Genomic DNA, 17,815 nt, shown 5'->3' on the forward strand with positions numbered 1-17,815 from the left:
TGATGGATACAATTCTTCATCTTGACTTAAACCACACATATCTTAGGTGACTATATCATACTGTGCTCACTGTGCAAAAGAAGCAAAGGAGTTATATCTTATTTTTAATGAAGCCACCATGGTGGTCCATATATTGATTAGCATTTTCCTAGCTAGTTTTCGCAAGGGTGATTAGGTTTTATTATTCTTGATGGGACATTTGGTTTGCACAAGCAAACTTGACCCACACATTTTTGCTTCTAAATCATTTCACATTTTGCTATCTAAATCAGGACGCATAAAGATTTATGTTGTTTTTATATAAAGATAATTCTGATATTACTGAGACTGAAACATGTTATATAACAAAAAATAAAAAAATAAAACAATTATTGGGCTGTGGGTGCTTTTGACCTTAATTAGCACATAACTATTTTTCTTTTTTTTTTATTATTCATTTCACTAAATAAGTGTGTCTCCATGGAAATATTATATTTTTTTAAAAATAAACTTTTTGTTGTCTCTTTATTATAATGGACAGCAATTAGTGCTGTCAATCGATAAAAATAAAAAAAACTAATTAATTGCGGATGTGACAGGCATCTCTTTACCTATTCTATCCTACTTCAGTTCTTAACGTCTCAAATGAGTTGAATCAGGTGTGGTAGATGAGGGAGACAGTGCTGTGCTGCTCCAGTATAGTTTGGAAAACCACTGCATTTCAGAGACATGTTCTTAAATGTGACTCATATAACAAATATATACATGCACAGTTTTTTTTAGGCATGTCACCTTTTTGGTAACTTCGTGACTTAACTGGCGACATAACTACAACATTGCATGCTCGTAGTTTCTTTCACAATTTGATTTGAAATGATACAGGCTACAGTGAATTTGTGTGTGCAGTTGAAGAGCATGTGCTACCGTTTCCGCACTCGTTTGACTCACGCCTGGCGCTGAAGAGAATTTGGAGCGAGCGTCTAAAAAGTTCCCTGTTTGATGTGGTCGTAAAGACGTACTGTGCTTAAATAAATGATGGTTCTTGTCACGAAAAACGAGAAAGCAGCAGTAGTTGTGGGTGGGGTGGCCAACCATAACCCCGTCCCTGCATTAACGGCGTTAAACTTTTTAACGCGTTAAACTGAAAATATTAATCGCCTGCGTTAACGCGCTAATTTTGACAGCACTAACAGCAATATAATTAATTAATCATGCCTGGTATCTTGACAAATATATTTTTAATATTGTTGGGACAGAACGAAATATTTGGTAATTTCTGAAAAATGTTCATGGCCCCAGAATATTTTGTTGTATGAATATTAGGGCTGCCCGAACTAAAGGAGTTTTGTAGAAAGCACGTCCAAAAGCACAACGTCTTGTGGATATTGTGAGTGTACACAAATAAAAATAGACCCTTGACATTTTCGATTGATTATTTTGATCTGTATGAGCAAAAATGACAGTGAATTTTAAGTTGTTCCGACTGTTATCAGGAAAAAATTACGCCGGAGCCTAAATGACTAAATGACTAAATAAATAAATACTCTGTGCAAAGTGCAAATAGTCCGATTTGTTGCACGGCAGAGACTTTTCACATTAACTCCACCTACCAATGCCTGGCTGCAATAAACAGCACTGCAAAAGATGCCTATTTATTGGAAGTATTAGTGGCGTAGCGAGAAAGATCTGAAGCAATTGCTTTTGACGCAATGACTCGAGTTCGAATCCGCCTTTTTCCAGACTAGTTCTTCTCCTTTTCCCATTACATATCAGATCGGCATTTATTTTCAATAAAAATAAAGGAAATATTTGAAAAGAGGAAATAAAAATGCCTCATTAATAAAAAGTGTTTATTGGGTATGTTTAAGTGTAGGGAGGATATAATCCCAATTAGGCAATATCCATTTAATAATATTACTAAATATGGTAATTTACACTCAATATGTTGTTGCATACAGTTTTATAATGTACTCAAGTACTGAGGTATAAATATCTGCATCTAACAACTATTTCCACTAAGCCTATTGCTAAACAAAATGCTATTTTAGTGTAAACTGAATTTTGCATTATTGTACTTAATGTAACTAGAATATATTGCTTTTCCACAAAAAGCAAATAATATCATTGTTCAGTTAAAGACAGATCAGTGTTGATCAGTTCTGCCCAATATGTAAAGTTCATTAATTATGAAATGAGTTCAATTGGGCAATATAGCATTGTTTGCTAATATGAACCCTTATTAACAAGCCTTTGTAAAAAGAAAGGTTAGCACATTTATTTATTTTTGCAGCCTCGACAGCTGTGCTGAATTAATGTTTAGTGTTTAATGTTTAAAAAATAGTAGATAGTATGCACTGTGTACTGGGCAGTAAGTAGTAAGCAGTAAGCTAGTGTGCAATTCCAAACACAGCCACAGTTTGTTGATCAAGACATTCATAATGGTGTGGTTTCAAGGGATATTTGTTCTCATGATTAAGAGGTAAGAGAATGTCTCCATTTCAAGGTTTTTAACATCACAGGACGTTGTTGTGGTATAATAATACTTGTTGGATTTGTGCTGGTCAGATGAAGTCTGAGCATTGAACCACAACCAAGATTATTCAATAAACTCCCAATAAACCTTTAATATCATCATCACTTCGTCTCCTAATTCTGCTCTTCTCTGGTTTTGCTCAGTCAACTTCTTGGCTGATAGAAGACTGTTAACGCAGTTTTGGGTACCAGACTAAACACTGGTTCTGGGGACCAGAGAAGACTTGTTGTTAATGGGTTTTGAGTATTGAACTTTGCAGACTAATTGTTCTGTTAGCAGACAAAACTGATATTTTCTGACAGGATCTGGCATCCGGGGCTGTTTCTGATATTTCTGCCGTGGAGGCATGATTTAACACTTTGGATTACAAGTGATAATATTTGTATTGCTTAGTTTTTTACACAGAACATGAACAACAAACAAACCTATTTTAGGATAATGTTTGTGTTCATCTTTTATCAAGATCAGGGATATAAAAAAATAAAAATAAAAACTTTTAAAGAATAAGAATGAATGAAATTTAATTTAATCCCATGAAGACTGGGAGGAGTGTGTCCCTAAATACAAGCGGATGTCCACTGCTCAACTGTCTTGGTTTTACAGTTGCTCCAGAGCTGAAACACAAAATGCACTGCTGTCAGTACTTCTATTTCATTACAAAGTGCTGATTTTCTAGAGGCTACAAGGCTTTTTGATTGATTTGATAAACGACAATGTAGTGTAGAGTAACAAAATAATCCATCATAGTTCTATTGAAACATTCAAATACAAACAAGTATTTCAGTTTCAACTAATTTATCTTCCTGACTGAATAATGTCAATAGCCAAGCGTCAGGCCTATTAACAGAAATGCTGTGTAAAATATATAAACTATAGCCTAAAATATATAATAAAAATAACAACAGATAAAAGTCATTTAAACTTACAAGTGAAAAGTCCTAACAACCAGAGTCTCATACAGTTACATACCATATAAGACATATTTTGTTGTCTATGGGAATTGTTTCAGTCAAAATTGTGTCTGAGCAAACCACAAGTGTTTGTTCAGGCCAGACCAATCAGATACTGGATCCTGGATTCAGCCTGCAAAGCACAAAATCATCTACCCTTGATTACACACAGGCAGAAAGAAATGCATTACACACAACAGACAACAAAGAATACAGAGAATAAATAACAGTGGTCAACAGTAAGGATTCATGTCTCTTCATTTTTGAGCATCTCATATTTCTTCTAATTACATTTTTAGACCTAAAAAATTCAACAGAGAGTAAAGCAGCTAAACTGACATTTTTACCATTTCAATAGTTTAAAATACTTTTTTTTATTTTTTTTAATACGATAGCACGTTAACACAATAAATTTAAAGTTAACTTCAGCTGGAATACACAGATTAGTTTTGTGTTGCGTTGAGTAATATGTCTACTAATATATCAGCCCTATTGTTACATTTTATTTTTGTAATGTATGAAATTAGAAGATTCCTTGTATAATTTACGAATTTGTGACAGATAATTTATTTCATAAACACGGACAACATAATTATTTTGAAAATGAATCAGACTTGAAACCAAATAGAGAAATCTGTATCAATGCATAGATCTAGTAAGTAGAAATAAATATTGCCATTTTGTTGTTCACTTCAGTTTTTAGACATTAAAATTCTGCATGAGAAAAGATATGTTGTGTGTTGTCTAAGGAAACACATCAGTACATCAGAGAACAGTCAACTGAAAGACCCCACTGCCACAGAAAAACCAATGCTGGAAAAGTGCACAGTACCGTATGTGCTTCAATAAGTCATAAGTCTGAAGGTTCTTGAGAAAAGCAGCACCAATTTTATTAGAAAATGTTTATGCTGCATGAAAACCAGGAGCCAAGAGCATAAAAACCGACAGAGATTGTAGGTGGGGGGAGTGAATGTCCAGCGCTCTCTCCACCCTCAATACCACGACTGAGGTGCCCTTGAGCAAGGCACCGAACCCCAAACTGCTCCCCGGGCGCCGCAGCATAAATGGCTGCCCACTGCTCCGGGTGTGTGTTCACGGTGTGTGTGTGTTCACTGCTGTGTGTGTGTGTTCACTGCTGTGTGTGTGCACGTTGGATGGGTTAAATGCAGAGCACGGATTCCGAGTATGGGTCACCATACTTGGCCGTATGTCACTTCACTCACTCACTCACTTCACTCACTTCACTCACTTCACTTCACTCTCAACCAATCAGCTTTCACCCATTATGACATCATGGAATTTGGAATTTCTGGCCACACAGAGTCAGTTAAGAAATGTACAAGATACAAGAAGGACTAGGACTTCAAGTAAAGTGTTTAAAAAACATCTCTACGATATCAGATCAAGACTTCTGCAGGCATGTTATCATCTTCAGTAAATAGAGACCACAACAGACGACAGAAGGGTCACCAACAAGCAAGATTTTAAATGAAAGCAGAAAAAACATGTACTTCAGTTAAAAAGCATAGATATACGTATACTTTCAGATAACTTAGATATTTTCAAACTGAATCCTTAAACATGTAAATCACATTTCCATTAACACACACTCAGTGTAAAACAACATCTCTCCAAAATCAACTCAATGCTTCTGCAAGCATATCTTTGTCTTAAGAAAGAAGAGACTGTGGCAGATAACAAGTAACTCACAAATAAGATTTTAAATGAAAACAAACAAACAAAAAAATACAGTTAAATAAGACAAGCTTTAAGCATAGGTACTGGTTGTCAAACGAGTTAATTTCTTACAAACTGAAATGAATATTTGAATTGCTAAATCACATTTAAATTTGTACACACACCAACGTGTGACACAACATGTCTACAATATCATGTTAAGACTTCTGCAGGTATGTGATTGCCTTTAGAAAGAAGAGACCACGACAGATGACAGAGGAGTCGCCAAAAAGTAAGATTTACAAATAATGGAAAATTTGGGCGAGGCTGTCAGTTCACCCCATGGGAAACACTTGGAGTTCACAGGGCACACCCCAGGTTGCCAAAAAAAACGACAAAATTAAAAAATATATATATATTTTTTTTTTTTAAAGATTTTGAAATTAACTAAACTAATTGTACAGAAATTGTTTCAAACAACGAAGCAATACATAAATAAATAAATTGGCCTTTTGTCGGATTGGTTCCCAGCTCCGGTGCAGAACTCTGGGCAGGACAGATAAGCTATATGCCCACAGTGCGGTATGTTATAATCTGCATCCAGGAAACCTGTTAGCACCTGTGCAATTAGGGAGAGGTTGCCCTTACAGGACAGGGAAGCTCTGCTGCAGCCCTCTGGGCAGGGCAGCGAGCAATGGACCAAGAGCGCAATTTTGCGCATTGCACACCTCGGCCACCTGGAAAATTTGGGCAAGGCTGTCAGTTCACCCCAGGGGAAACACTTGAAGTTAGGACTAGGGTGTGTCCTGGAAGGTTGTGGTGGGTGGGACACAGGGCGCACCCAAGGATGACAAAAAAAATGACAAAAAATATTGTTTTGAAAAGAAAATCTAACCAATTTGTTAGCAAATATGAATTTGAAAGAAACTGAGCAAATTGTACTAAAATGTTTTCAATCAACAAAGCAAAAAATAAAATACAAAAATCTGTGGCAAATTGGCCTAATTGTCGGATTGGCTCCAAGCTCCAGTGCAGAACTCTGGGCAGGACAGATAAGCTATATGCCCACAGTGCAGTCTGTTATACTCTGCATCCAGGAAACCTGTAAGCACCTGTGCAATTAGGGAGAGGCCGCCCTTACAGGGAAGCTCTGCTGCAGTCCTCTGGGCAGGACAGCAAGCAATGGACCAAGAGCGCAACTTTGCGCATTGCACACCTTGGCCACCTGGAAAATTTGGGCGAGGCTGTCAGTTCACCCCAGGGGAAACACTTGGAGTTAGGACTAGGTTGTGTCCTGTAAGGTTGTGGTGGGTGGGACACAGGGCGCACCCTAGGTTGCCAAAAAATTTAAAAAAATGTTGTTGTTGTTTTTTTTTTTTTTTTATTAAATCCCAACCAATTCAATAAAAAATTTGAATTTGAAATTAACTAAAGGAATTGTACAGAAATTGTTTCAAACAACGAAGCAAAAAGTAAAATAAATAAAGGAATAAATTTGCCTTTTGTTGGATTGGCTCCTAGCTCCGGTGCAGAACTCTGGGCAGGACAGAAAAGCTATATGCCCACAGTACAGTCTGTTATACTCTGCATCCAGAAAACCTGTAAGCACCTGTGCAATTAGGGAGAGGCCGCCCTTACAGGACAGTGAAGCTCTGCTGCAGCCCTCTGGGCGGGACAGCGAGCAATGGACCAAGAGCGCAGCTTTGCGCATTGCACACCTCGGCCACCTGGAAAATTTGGGCAAGGCTGTCAGTTAACCCCAGGGGAAACACTTGAAGTTAGGACTAGGGTGTGTCCTGTAAAGTCGTGGTGGGTGGGACACAGGGCGCACCCTAGGTTGCCAAAAAAAAAAAGAAAAAAAAAGAAAAGAAAATCCCAACCAATTTAAAAAAAAAAAAGAATTTGAAGTTAACTAAATGAATTTTACAGAAATTGTTTCAAACAGCGAAGCAATACATAAATAAATAAATTGGCCTTTTGTCGGATTGGTTCCTAGCTTCGGTGCAGAACTCTGGGCGGGACAGATAAGATATATGCCCACAGTGCAGTCTGTTATACTCTGCATCCAGGAAACCTGTAAGCACCTGTGCAATTAGGGAGAGGCCGCCCTTACAGGACAGGGAAACTCTGCTGCAGCCCTCTGGGCGGGACAGCGAGCAATGGACCAAGAGTGCATTGCACACCTCGGCCACCTGGAAAATTTGGGCGAGGCTGTCAGTTCACCCCAGGGGAAACACTTGAAGTTAGGACTTAGGGTGTGTCCTGTAAGGTTGTGGTGGGTGGGACACAAGGCACACCCTAGGTTGCCCTCTAGACCCCTCTCTATGTTCCTCGCCCTCGCTCCTTCCTGGCCACCTCTCCTCCAGGAGTCCCCCTGGACCTCCAGGGCAAAACACCTGCCCGTACACCATGAGAATCCAGGCCTCCCACTGTTAAGCCTAGGTTCCTGACTCAACCAACCGCAGCATCTAGAGAACCACGCCACTGGTCAACCCCAAAGCAATCCCCGTATCGACTTTTGTCGGCCTCACCTCAGATTCCAGGGTCCACTGGGGCCCTGCCACCCTTCCTCACCCACCTTGACCCAGAATCAGGTCATCTGCAAATCATTTAACACCTGGTTCTCCACATAATTTGCACTGCGCATCCAGAGAGGGTGGCGTTCATTCATTCGTACCGCTGTTCAGTCACAAACGGCTTTCCTCATCTGCGTCCAGAAGCACCGGCTATGCCAAGCCAATCGAAGCACCACGGCACTGCAGTATCATTACTTTTAGGGAGGATTCTATTTTAGAAGTGTTCAGTCATAATCCCACAGATGGTACACAGGGTTGCACACCTAGGTTGCCAAATAACAACAAAAAGAAAAAAAGGAAAGGAAAGGAAAATGTTAGCCAATTTTGCTAACCAATGCGAATTTGAAATCAACTAAGCAAAAAAATCTATGTGAAAATTATATTGCATGAAAACTATTTCAAACAACAAAGTAAAAAGAATCCCAAAAAATCAGAGAAAGAAAAATAAATAAATAACAAAGCAAAACTAATGCCCACAAACCAAAAATTAAATAAAATAAATTTGTGGAAATCTGGTGTTCATGCACTTTGATTTCACATCATTTGAACTTTGGCGGTGTGCGATATATATCGTCTGCGATAATATCGTAATTGTTGTTTTAACGATGTGCAATTTAACATTATGAGTGTTTTGCAAAATCCAAACAGAGCTTGCCCTAAAGAGCTCGCGCATACATTACGTGATAAAATTTCCTGTTTTTGCTCTATTTCAAGGAGCATCTCGCTGCAGCCCACAAGATCCAGGGGGCGTGGTTAGATCCAGATCCAACTCCTCCCACCTTACATATACCTAAACCTACTTATCTGCACCTCCTAGATGTGGATCCAACCATGCCCCCTGGATCTTGTGGACTGCAGTGTCCACTGCTACTTGTCTATTCAATGTTTTATGTTTAAAATATCAAAACATTATGCATTTGTTCTCTCAATATTTAAAAAGAGCTGCACAAATAACCTGACAATTAATTGCAAAGAAAGCCACAAGCAGGAATTAAAAACAGGATTTAAAACTGAGATCTAAAAGGTGTGTGACAAAAGTCTCAGTTACACAGCATTTTATTTAGATCTACTCACGCAGTAGGCCTATCAACAATTTCATTTACAACTTGCATGTTCAACATCAATAAATCAATTTAAAATGTACTTGTTGTCCTGCTTTTTACATGGCTTCATATCATAATAGTACGGTCTTGTAAAATATCTGGACAAATACCTGTGGAGGTATACAACCACTGATTTGAGTCAAATTTGTATTACCTGAAAAGAAAGAACCTCCAAGTTTTGTGAATCTACTAGTGAATCTTTCTCTCTCGCATGCTAGAAGGAATAGGAGACCCAAAAAATATAAATAAATAAATAAAATTGCTGTTTATTTACACACTCAGACCATTCAAGATGTGACTTTCTTTCTTCAGTAAAACAATAAATAAAATTTTAGCTGAAACCATGATCTGGTTCTTGGTGAGCCATAAAATTCAAAATCCTCACTATACAGTATATTGAGCTCTTATGAAGCGAAACGATCTGTCTGTGTAAAAAATGAGCATTATTTATTAGGCCCTAACTGTAAGCCTCAGGCAAAGCGCTCTCACGCTCATATACACGGCTGTTGTATATGGTTTAACTGTTGTTTTTTATGTTTCACTAGTGCTGTGTTTCTATTTGAACTTGCATAAAGCGAAAAGAACGAAAGTCTTAAGAACTTGCTGTAATTTTGACAAGAAAAAAAAAACCTTCAATGCCAGATTCAACAGTTCCGAAACTTTAGCACTACTGTACAGCCTACATCAATAATCATTATTATAATGTAGCCTAGTGATATTATTGTTAAGATTTAAAAATAAAAGTATTAAAATAATATAAAATAAAGACTAAAATAAAGGATTTTGTTACCTTTAACGACAGGAGTGTTAAAAAAAGTAGAAGAAACCTCAAGCATAGCCTTCTTGTTACCTTGCATATGCTTCGAACTGCGTATTCAAATCAATATTGAAGAGATTGTAGTCACATAGATCCATAAATTAAATATAATTAAATTAATTAAATTAAATAGATTTAAAATAAAACAGATTAAAGTATAGATTTAAAGAGATAAATAGATTTAAGTGTGAATAGATTTAACAAATATTTAATATGTCCAGCGCTCTCTCCACCCTCAATACCACGACTGAGGTGCCCTTGAGCAAGGCACTGAACCCCCAACTGCTCCCCGGGCGCCTCAGCATAAATGGCTGCCACTGCTCCGGGTGTGTGTTCACGGTGTGTGTGTTCACTGCTGTGTGTGTGCATGTTGGATGGGTTAAATGCAGAGCACGGATTCCGAGTATGGGTCACCATACTGCAGTATGTCACTTCACTTCACTAACAGTAACGGTCATCTGTCAAACCGACTGGTGCTGAGCCAAAGGTAAGCATTATAAATGTACTTTTATGCATCGTTTTATCAATCTAATGTTAAATTTCACTTCAAATTTATATTTCCAATTATATATTTGAATTAGAAAGATTATATATTTTCAAATGTACCTTTTTGTAACTTAATTGTACATATCTGGTTAATTCTGAGGTAAATTTATGTTGATTTTAGTTGTTTAAACTCGTCACTAAAACACTTAACTGTAACGTTTCTTGATCCAATAAACAAACAGCTTTGTAATACACATAAAAATAAAATAGTTTTATTCTACTTTTCAGGACGGGAACACAGTTTAATCTGCAAACTCTACTGGTAAGTGTAACACTTCTGACATCTAGAGGTTAGTTTTAGTATTGGCAAATACAAATACATTCTATCACTACATTAACAATAAAGTAAGATTTTAAAATTTTAAAATAATTTGTAAAAACACGCTTTGAAATTATTCACTGAAGACTAAAAATTAATCTGGCAGTATTTTCTGATCATATGTTCACCACAGAGGCCAAAATGAGCATTGTGAAGCTATATTTATATTTATAATAATTGTTTATATTTTACTTATAGTTTATATTTTACTTATAGTTTATATTTTACTATATATTAATTAAATTGGTTAAATCTGGAAGAAGAAAAGAAGATTCAATGGTGAAGAGAAAACCTTCAAGCATCATGACCTTTTTTTTTTTTTTTTGCTGCGTGTGAATTAAATGTCCGAGAAATGTCCAAATGCCTTTCAGGGCCACTGTATGTGTGTATGTGTGCATGAAAAAATCAAAGAAGGCCTGCAGAGCAGTACTCATGTTTATTTGAAAGGCTATCGTTGAATAAATCTGCAGTCCGTCTGCATATGAGCTCACCGCCTCAGCACAGATGTTCACTGAACGGCACACTGAGGAAATGCTGTGACCACTTCTCTATTTTAATCCTCTCTTTCTTCTTCTTTCAATCTCGCCTCGCTCCACTGGCTTGCACAATATTTTGCTGGTAGTCAAAACACAATTGGATTGGTTTATTATCTTTCAATTAGCTCTGAAACAGGCAATCTGCATGATCTCTCAACCTTTCTCGGTCTCTGTAGACTCTGTAGAGATTATGAGGGTCGAAGTTCACATATCTTTCTGCTTTAGGCAGACACACATATTCATGTTAAGGACATTTTTAAACTAATTTTGCAATAAATTACTAGTGTTAATTACAATCCCAGCCTATTTTTGAATGAGTATTTGTAAAAATGTATGTAGAATCAAATGTTTATGTAGCCTGCTGTTTTATTTTTACCTGGTATCATAGACGGCAGCCAAATAAAAAAGTGATTACTTTATTACAAAAAGTTGCCAATAAAATCTCCTTTTGGATCAGGCAGTATTTACTTAATTCAGAAGATTTGTGTAGAACAACATTGCCATCTTGTGTTATTTTTGTGGTAGTGCTTGAACTACTAACAGAAAAACACAGTTTCGACAAAAATACAAGGCCACGCAATTATTTTCAACACTGATAATAATAAGAAAGCTTCTTAAGCACAAATCAGCAAATTAGAATTATTTCATCAAAAATCATGTGACACCGAAGACTGGAGTAATGATAAAACTCAGCTTTGCCAGCACAGGAATAAATTAGTTTAAAAAAATTAAAATAAAAGTCATTTAAATTGTATTAATATTTCACAAATTACTGTTTTTACCGTATTTTATATTTTTGACCAAATACATAATGCCTTGGTGAGCAGCATGTATTCATTGTTAAACTTCATTTAAAAAATATTTTAAAAAAAACCCCAAACTTTTTATGATCATTTACACATAAAAAACCCCTTTCAGTAACCACAAACAAAGTAGGAATGCATATTATAACTTCATGTTAAACAATTGTGAACAGTTGCATTGATTTGAGGAGTTACCCAACATACTCTATTCAAGCCCTTTTGACAAAAATCACAAGTTCTGGCATTATTCATCACTTTAGGACTGTAAACTGGACATATGGCAGAGGGTGACATAAACTGAAGGCAAAAATTGGCAGTAGAAAGCTTATTCATCATTTTTACAAGTTCAATGAAATCTTTAAGCTTCAACATTTCATACCTGCAAAATCAGATATCATACCTTACTTAGCAGCTTTCAGACATGTTATAACATTCAAACATCCTTCACACTTTATCAATTCCAACATAAATATCTATAAATATGTACCTTTTTGTTAATCAACAAAATTTTTGTTAATCATTAGTTTATGAGCAGGCTTATATTTGCAAAAAACGCTGTAAACGTGTGGTTTTTAGCTCATGTTCCAATCCATCTATTTCGTCCATTCCATCTACTCTGTCAGGTCCACGAGGGTGCAGTAGGCTGTAATAGAGTCCCAGAAAACCCAAGCCCATTAAATTTGACACTAATATAAAAAATATAATTGGCAGGAAGTAGTCAGTCCGTTTAGATTCCGGTTTGAGCAGAAACAATAAAATGGGTGCAGCAAGGTTGTGGCACACATTGAAAATGTAATACAGTGTCATGTGAACTCTGGTGTTCTCTCCTTTAATGTTAAAGAAGGTAAAAATGAGAATAACTCCAACAATGGCTCGATAAAGATATTCAAGGGCTCGTGAAGTACAGAAGCTGGTCTCCTCCAAGAATGCCCAGGTGGTTCCCAATAGCCATATGCAGGCCATTGTTACAGTACTGAAGGTGGAGAGCATGATGAAGAGCGTGAGGCTGAGGATTCGAGGGGTGATGGTAAAGATTTTGTAGGACAGATATACAACTGTTGGGATTCCAGAACGCATGTTTTTAAGGTGAGTTAGAGATTGCCGTAAACAGCGACGATAGTCTACCGTAGCCCAGGCTATGGTGAGAAAAGACAGGGCCATGCTGATGTCTTAAAAAGAAGAAGAAAAAAAAAGAATTTTAAAAGACAAATCAGTCTGATTATTGGTCAAAATAATTGGTCTACTACATTCATATTTAGGCACAAAATGGCCCTTAAATTCATAAGGCTCAATTAAAAATGTCATTGAATTTTTAGAGTACACTTTCAAGCAAAACAATTTAATATTGTTTTAGGTTTTAAATTGTATATCTGCTATTATTATCATCATTTAAAATGAATTAAAACATACACTATCATTCAAAAGTATGGGGTTGGTAAGATTTTTTATGTTTTTCAAAGAAGACATAACATATTATTTGATGAAAAATACATACATATATATATATATATATATATATATATATACAGTATATAATATAATTTATTCCTGTGATGGCAAAGCTGAATATTCAGCAGCCATTGCTCCAGTCTTCAGTGTCACAGGATCCTTTGAAAGTCATTCTTAACGCTTCTTATTTGAGTGAGTTTGTTATAAATGTCTTTAATGTCAATTTTGCTCATTTTAAAGCTGAATACAACTATTCGTTTCTTTAAAAATGAAAAATCTTATGAACCCCAAACTTTTAAATGGTGGTGTATTTGTCAGAATTCTTATTTTTCTGATAAATCATGACTAGATTTACGGGCAGATGTGCATAGTAATTGTCTCTGTACAGGACTCACATTGCAGATTAGAGCGATGGTTGTGCTCCAGTATGATATAAGCCTGCAGAACGAGTTGAGGAATGCTCTCCAGGAACGTCTCAAACATGCGGAGCATGCTAAGATCGGTAGCAAGACAGATAATCTGTGACTGCTCCTCCTGTCTCGAACGCAGGGCTTTAAAACTCTTCTTCAGGAGATGGAAATACCTTAGAATAACAGATAGGCCAAAAATAAATAAATAAAAAATAATTAATTAATGAGTAGCCCAACCAAATGTGTGAATGTTACATTTTCATTTGCTTTCCTCCTTATTTTAAAGCAGGGCTCACCACACTCGGTCCTGGAGGGCCGGTGTCCTGCAGAGTTTAGCTCCAACTTGCCTCAACACACCTGCCTTGAAGTTTCAAGTATACCAAGCAAGACCTTGATTAGCTGCTTCGGGTGTGTTTGATTAGGGTTGGAGCTAAACTCGGACACCGGCCCTCCAGGAACAAGTTTGGTGACCCCTATTTTAAAGCATGGGTTCTCGACTCTGGCCCTCAAGGTCCACTTGCAGAATTTAGCTTCAACCCTAATAAAATACACCTGAACAAGCTGATGGTCTTCAGGACCACTAGAACATTACAGGCAGGTGAGTTTGATCAAGGCTGGAGCTAAACTCTGCAGGAGACTGGACCCCAAAGGCCAGAGTTGGGTAAAAAGAGACATTTCATAATTTAATATAAAAAACAAGAATTAATTCTTTTTCAGCCTTATGTTGTTCCAAACCTGTATGACTTTCTTTATTCTGTGACACACAAAAGCAGAAAAAAATACATCAGGTTTTTTTTTTTTTTTCATACAATAAAAGTCAAATGTTTTGGACCCCACTGACTTTCATTGTATGGACAAAAACTTTTTTTCCCCACAGAATAAAGAAAGTCACACAGGTTTGGAATGACATGAGGGTGAGTAAATGATGACAGAATTTTTATTTTTGATGAACTATCATTTTAATATTTGAAATATTAGGTCCTCACATTTCAAATAGATTCAAATGATAAATTAGCATGACATTACCTTGTAAAAATGCCTATCTGCAGTACATGTATCCCGATCAGATGACAAGTGGACAGACCCTTGTCATCTTCTTCATAATTTTCCTTGTCATCTTTGAACCATGCATAGCTGAATGCCTGTATGCATACAGATCCAGCCAGAACAAACACAAGAGTCAGAATGGCCCAGGTGAGATGTCCACTTCTGAAGTACTGCACAGATAACATGAAGTCCGATCCAGTGTCTCCTAAATGAAACAGGAGTCCAAAAGCTGTGCATAGCCACCGAAACCAAGTAAATTTATCTCCAGATGTCATGATTATGATTTATGGCATTTGATGAACACTTATGGCAGAATTGTCTTGTTAATGACAGACATTTGGTTCCTTTAGACCAGAACAGCTGGTTGACTTGTTCTCCTCATGTCTTTATCCAACCTGTGTTGAATGATAGAACATGGACATCAATACATTGCAGAATGATTTAAAGCATGCATTTGTGAATTAATAAATTAATTTTTGTAATATTTTTATTAAAACATTTCTTTAAGTGTTCATTGCTTTCATGGTATATGAATGTGTTTTTACTATCTATTTACGTTCTTGTCTTTGTCCAGTACAAGTCACTGCACAATGAATGATTAATGATTGTGTTTCAAAAACAATAGCCTATTAACAATAGCCCCACATTTTCACTTGCACCCCCTTAAAAAATTGTGTGTGTGTGTGTGACCCTGGACCACAAAACCAGCCATAAGGGTTCATTTTTTTTTTAAATTGAGATTTATACATAATACTGTATATCAAGCTAAATAAATAGGCTTTCAATTGATGTATGGTTTGTTAGGATAGGACAATATTTGGCTGAGATGCAACTATTTGAAAATCTAATCTGAGGGTGTAAACAAATTGGTACTTATGACTGTTTTTTTGGTCCACATATATATATATATATATATATATATATATATATACATATGAACTTAAGGCACCGTCTTAACATAGAAGCTAAGTTTATTCAACTGGCCCCAGGTCTATGTGCAATTTACATAATAAATGCAACATGTTGTTATGTACTATTTTAAAGAAAACATTCTGGAAGTACATAAATCAAGTACTTACTGTTTTCGTGTTGTAATGTAAATTTGACATAAGGGCAAAATTAATTTGCTAAGTTTCATTATCCGGCAGTGAGCGATGATTCATAAACAACTGTCACTTTACAATGCTCCCGGTGTAATATTAATTTACATTTACTCTCGGTAACTGTCTGGAAATGTTCAATTTGTTAGAAGTAACATTCGGAACTTACCAGAGTTTCCATTCTTCTGCTTGCTCATATCAACAGTGACGACGAGTCTCTGGTTTAGACCATATGATTTCTCATAATTCATATGACATAACTAACCACTCCCTTCCTGAACTAAACCTACAGTTGCTGTGGGAAGTAATACACACCCAAATACTTCTTTAGATATATGCAAGGGCTGAACCAATAAGTAAATCATTCAATACAGCAATCATTCATTCCCGTCTCTTTAAATACGGAAGAAATGTCTTTCATTCTCACAACTATAATACTCACAGTTTTCAATCTCCTCAGCCTTCCTATTCTTTCAAAGCAGGAAATAACCGTACATTCTGGTCATTGGCGAGATGCTAATCTGAAACTACCACCGTCTACCCACATGCTGGCAAAGAGCTGTGTTTATGTGTGTTTGGCTGTTGTTAGCGTGAATAAAAAATGAAACAAAGAAAATGCCTGTTTTGGTATGCTGCTTTACAGGTTTTACAGAATGAAACAGAGTTCCAAATAACTGTACTTCATTTTACTAAATCTTTGGGGTCAATGCGTCTCTTTTGGTTGATTACATTCTCTTTGGTTTGTCATTAAAAGCTAGTTTTCTCAATTTTTAGCGACTTGTTTAAGCACTCAATTCAGAATAGATACCGCAACACCATCTTACATTAGCAGGGCATCCACAATTAATGTTTGATCTCAGTTTGAGAACAAATTTTTATGAAAAGAATGAATGAAATATAGTTAGCCTATTATAATGATTTCTGAGGGATCATGTAATGCTGAAGACTGGGGTAATAGCTGCTGAAAATTCAGCTTCGTATCACAGGAATACATTTATTTTTTAAATATATTAAAATAGTTTTTAATTGTAATAATATTTGACATATTACTGTTTTACTGTATTTTATATCAAATAAATGCAGCATTGGTGAACAAAAGCAAATTCTTAATTATTCATCATTAAGCTTAATTATTCCAAACTTTTGACCTGTAGCATAATAAATAAATCATGACATATTAATATTATATTACATAACATTTTCAGGCCCCCATGAGGAAACAAACTTATAAATCACACAGAATTAAGGTTTTTTGAAAATTCCTGTGAGGTTTAGGTGTAGGGCAATAGAAAATACAGTCTGTACAGTATAAAAAACATTACACCTATGGAATGTCCCCATAAAACATGGAAACACAACGTGTGTGTGTGTGTGTGTGTGTGTGTGTGCATGTTTATGTGGTTTATGAGGACACAAATGTGTATAATGACATATTAAGTTTACTTTAACAAAAGCTAAAGTTAAGCAGCTGACATTCAGCTGAATGTTTCATGTTCCCTCTTATAAAATAACATAAGTATATGACTATATTAAATTATTAATGCACAAAAAGTATTCTCATAGCTTCATAAAATTAAGGTTGAACCACTGATGTCACATGGACTATTTTAACTACGTCCTTACTACCTTTCTGGACTTTGAACATGGTAGTAGCGTTGCTGTCTATGCAGGGTGTGTGAAACGACATGAGGTGAGTGATTAATGGTTGAGTAATTAAGGACCGAATTTTCATTTTTGGGTGAACTAACCCTTTAATGTCTTTGCAATGTAAGCAATGATATACAGTATGTAAATACACATATTATATAATACATTTTACTGTTTGGTAATAATGACGACGTTAATTAAATACACATGCGTCTCTTTTTGTTTTAATACATTTATTTCACTATTATCCTCCTTTCTATCCACTAAAAAGGGCCCTTGACCTCAAAATGAATAAAACGTCTCCTTCCCTCCAGACCAAAGGA

At 36.1% G+C, this 17,815-nt stretch overlaps 1 protein-coding gene across 1 annotated transcript; it reads right to left on the minus strand.

Moving 5' to 3' along the window:
* Nucleotides 1-10,918: 10,918 nt before the first annotated feature.
* On the minus strand, nt 10,919-16,338 carry LOC306863021 (XK-related protein 9-like). Its single transcript, XM_079406161.1, has 4 exons — nt 16,015-16,338; nt 14,725-15,140; nt 13,684-13,871; nt 10,919-13,008 (listed from the first exon to the last, which is right to left on the minus strand). Exons 2-4 carry the CDS (start codon nt 15,018-15,020, stop codon nt 12,377-12,379), a joined length of 1,116 nt encoding a protein of 371 aa, XP_079262287.1. The 5' UTR covers nt 15,021-15,140; nt 16,015-16,338; the 3' UTR covers nt 10,919-12,376.
* Nucleotides 16,339-17,815: the final 1,477 nt, after the last annotated feature.

This window comes from Barbus barbus, assembly GCF_936440315.1.
Source record: "Barbus barbus genome assembly, chromosome: 44".
Taxonomy (NCBI): Eukaryota; Metazoa; Chordata; class Actinopteri; order Cypriniformes; family Cyprinidae; genus Barbus; species Barbus barbus.

Excerpts from the sequence above, each read along its gene's own strand:
- LOC306863021 (XM_079406161.1), bottom strand. The coding sequence starts at position 15,020 with ATGACATCTGGAGATAAATTTACTTGGTTTCGGTGGCTATGCACAGCT. Across the intron at positions 13,872-14,724 it reads CAGATAGGCATTTTTACAAG|GTATTTCCATCTCCTGAAGA; the intron begins GTAATGTCATGC and ends TGTTATTCTAAG. Across the intron at positions 13,009-13,683 it reads CCATCGCTCTAATCTGCAAT|ACATCAGCATGGCCCTGTCT; the intron begins GTGAGTCCTGTA and ends CTTCTTTTTAAG.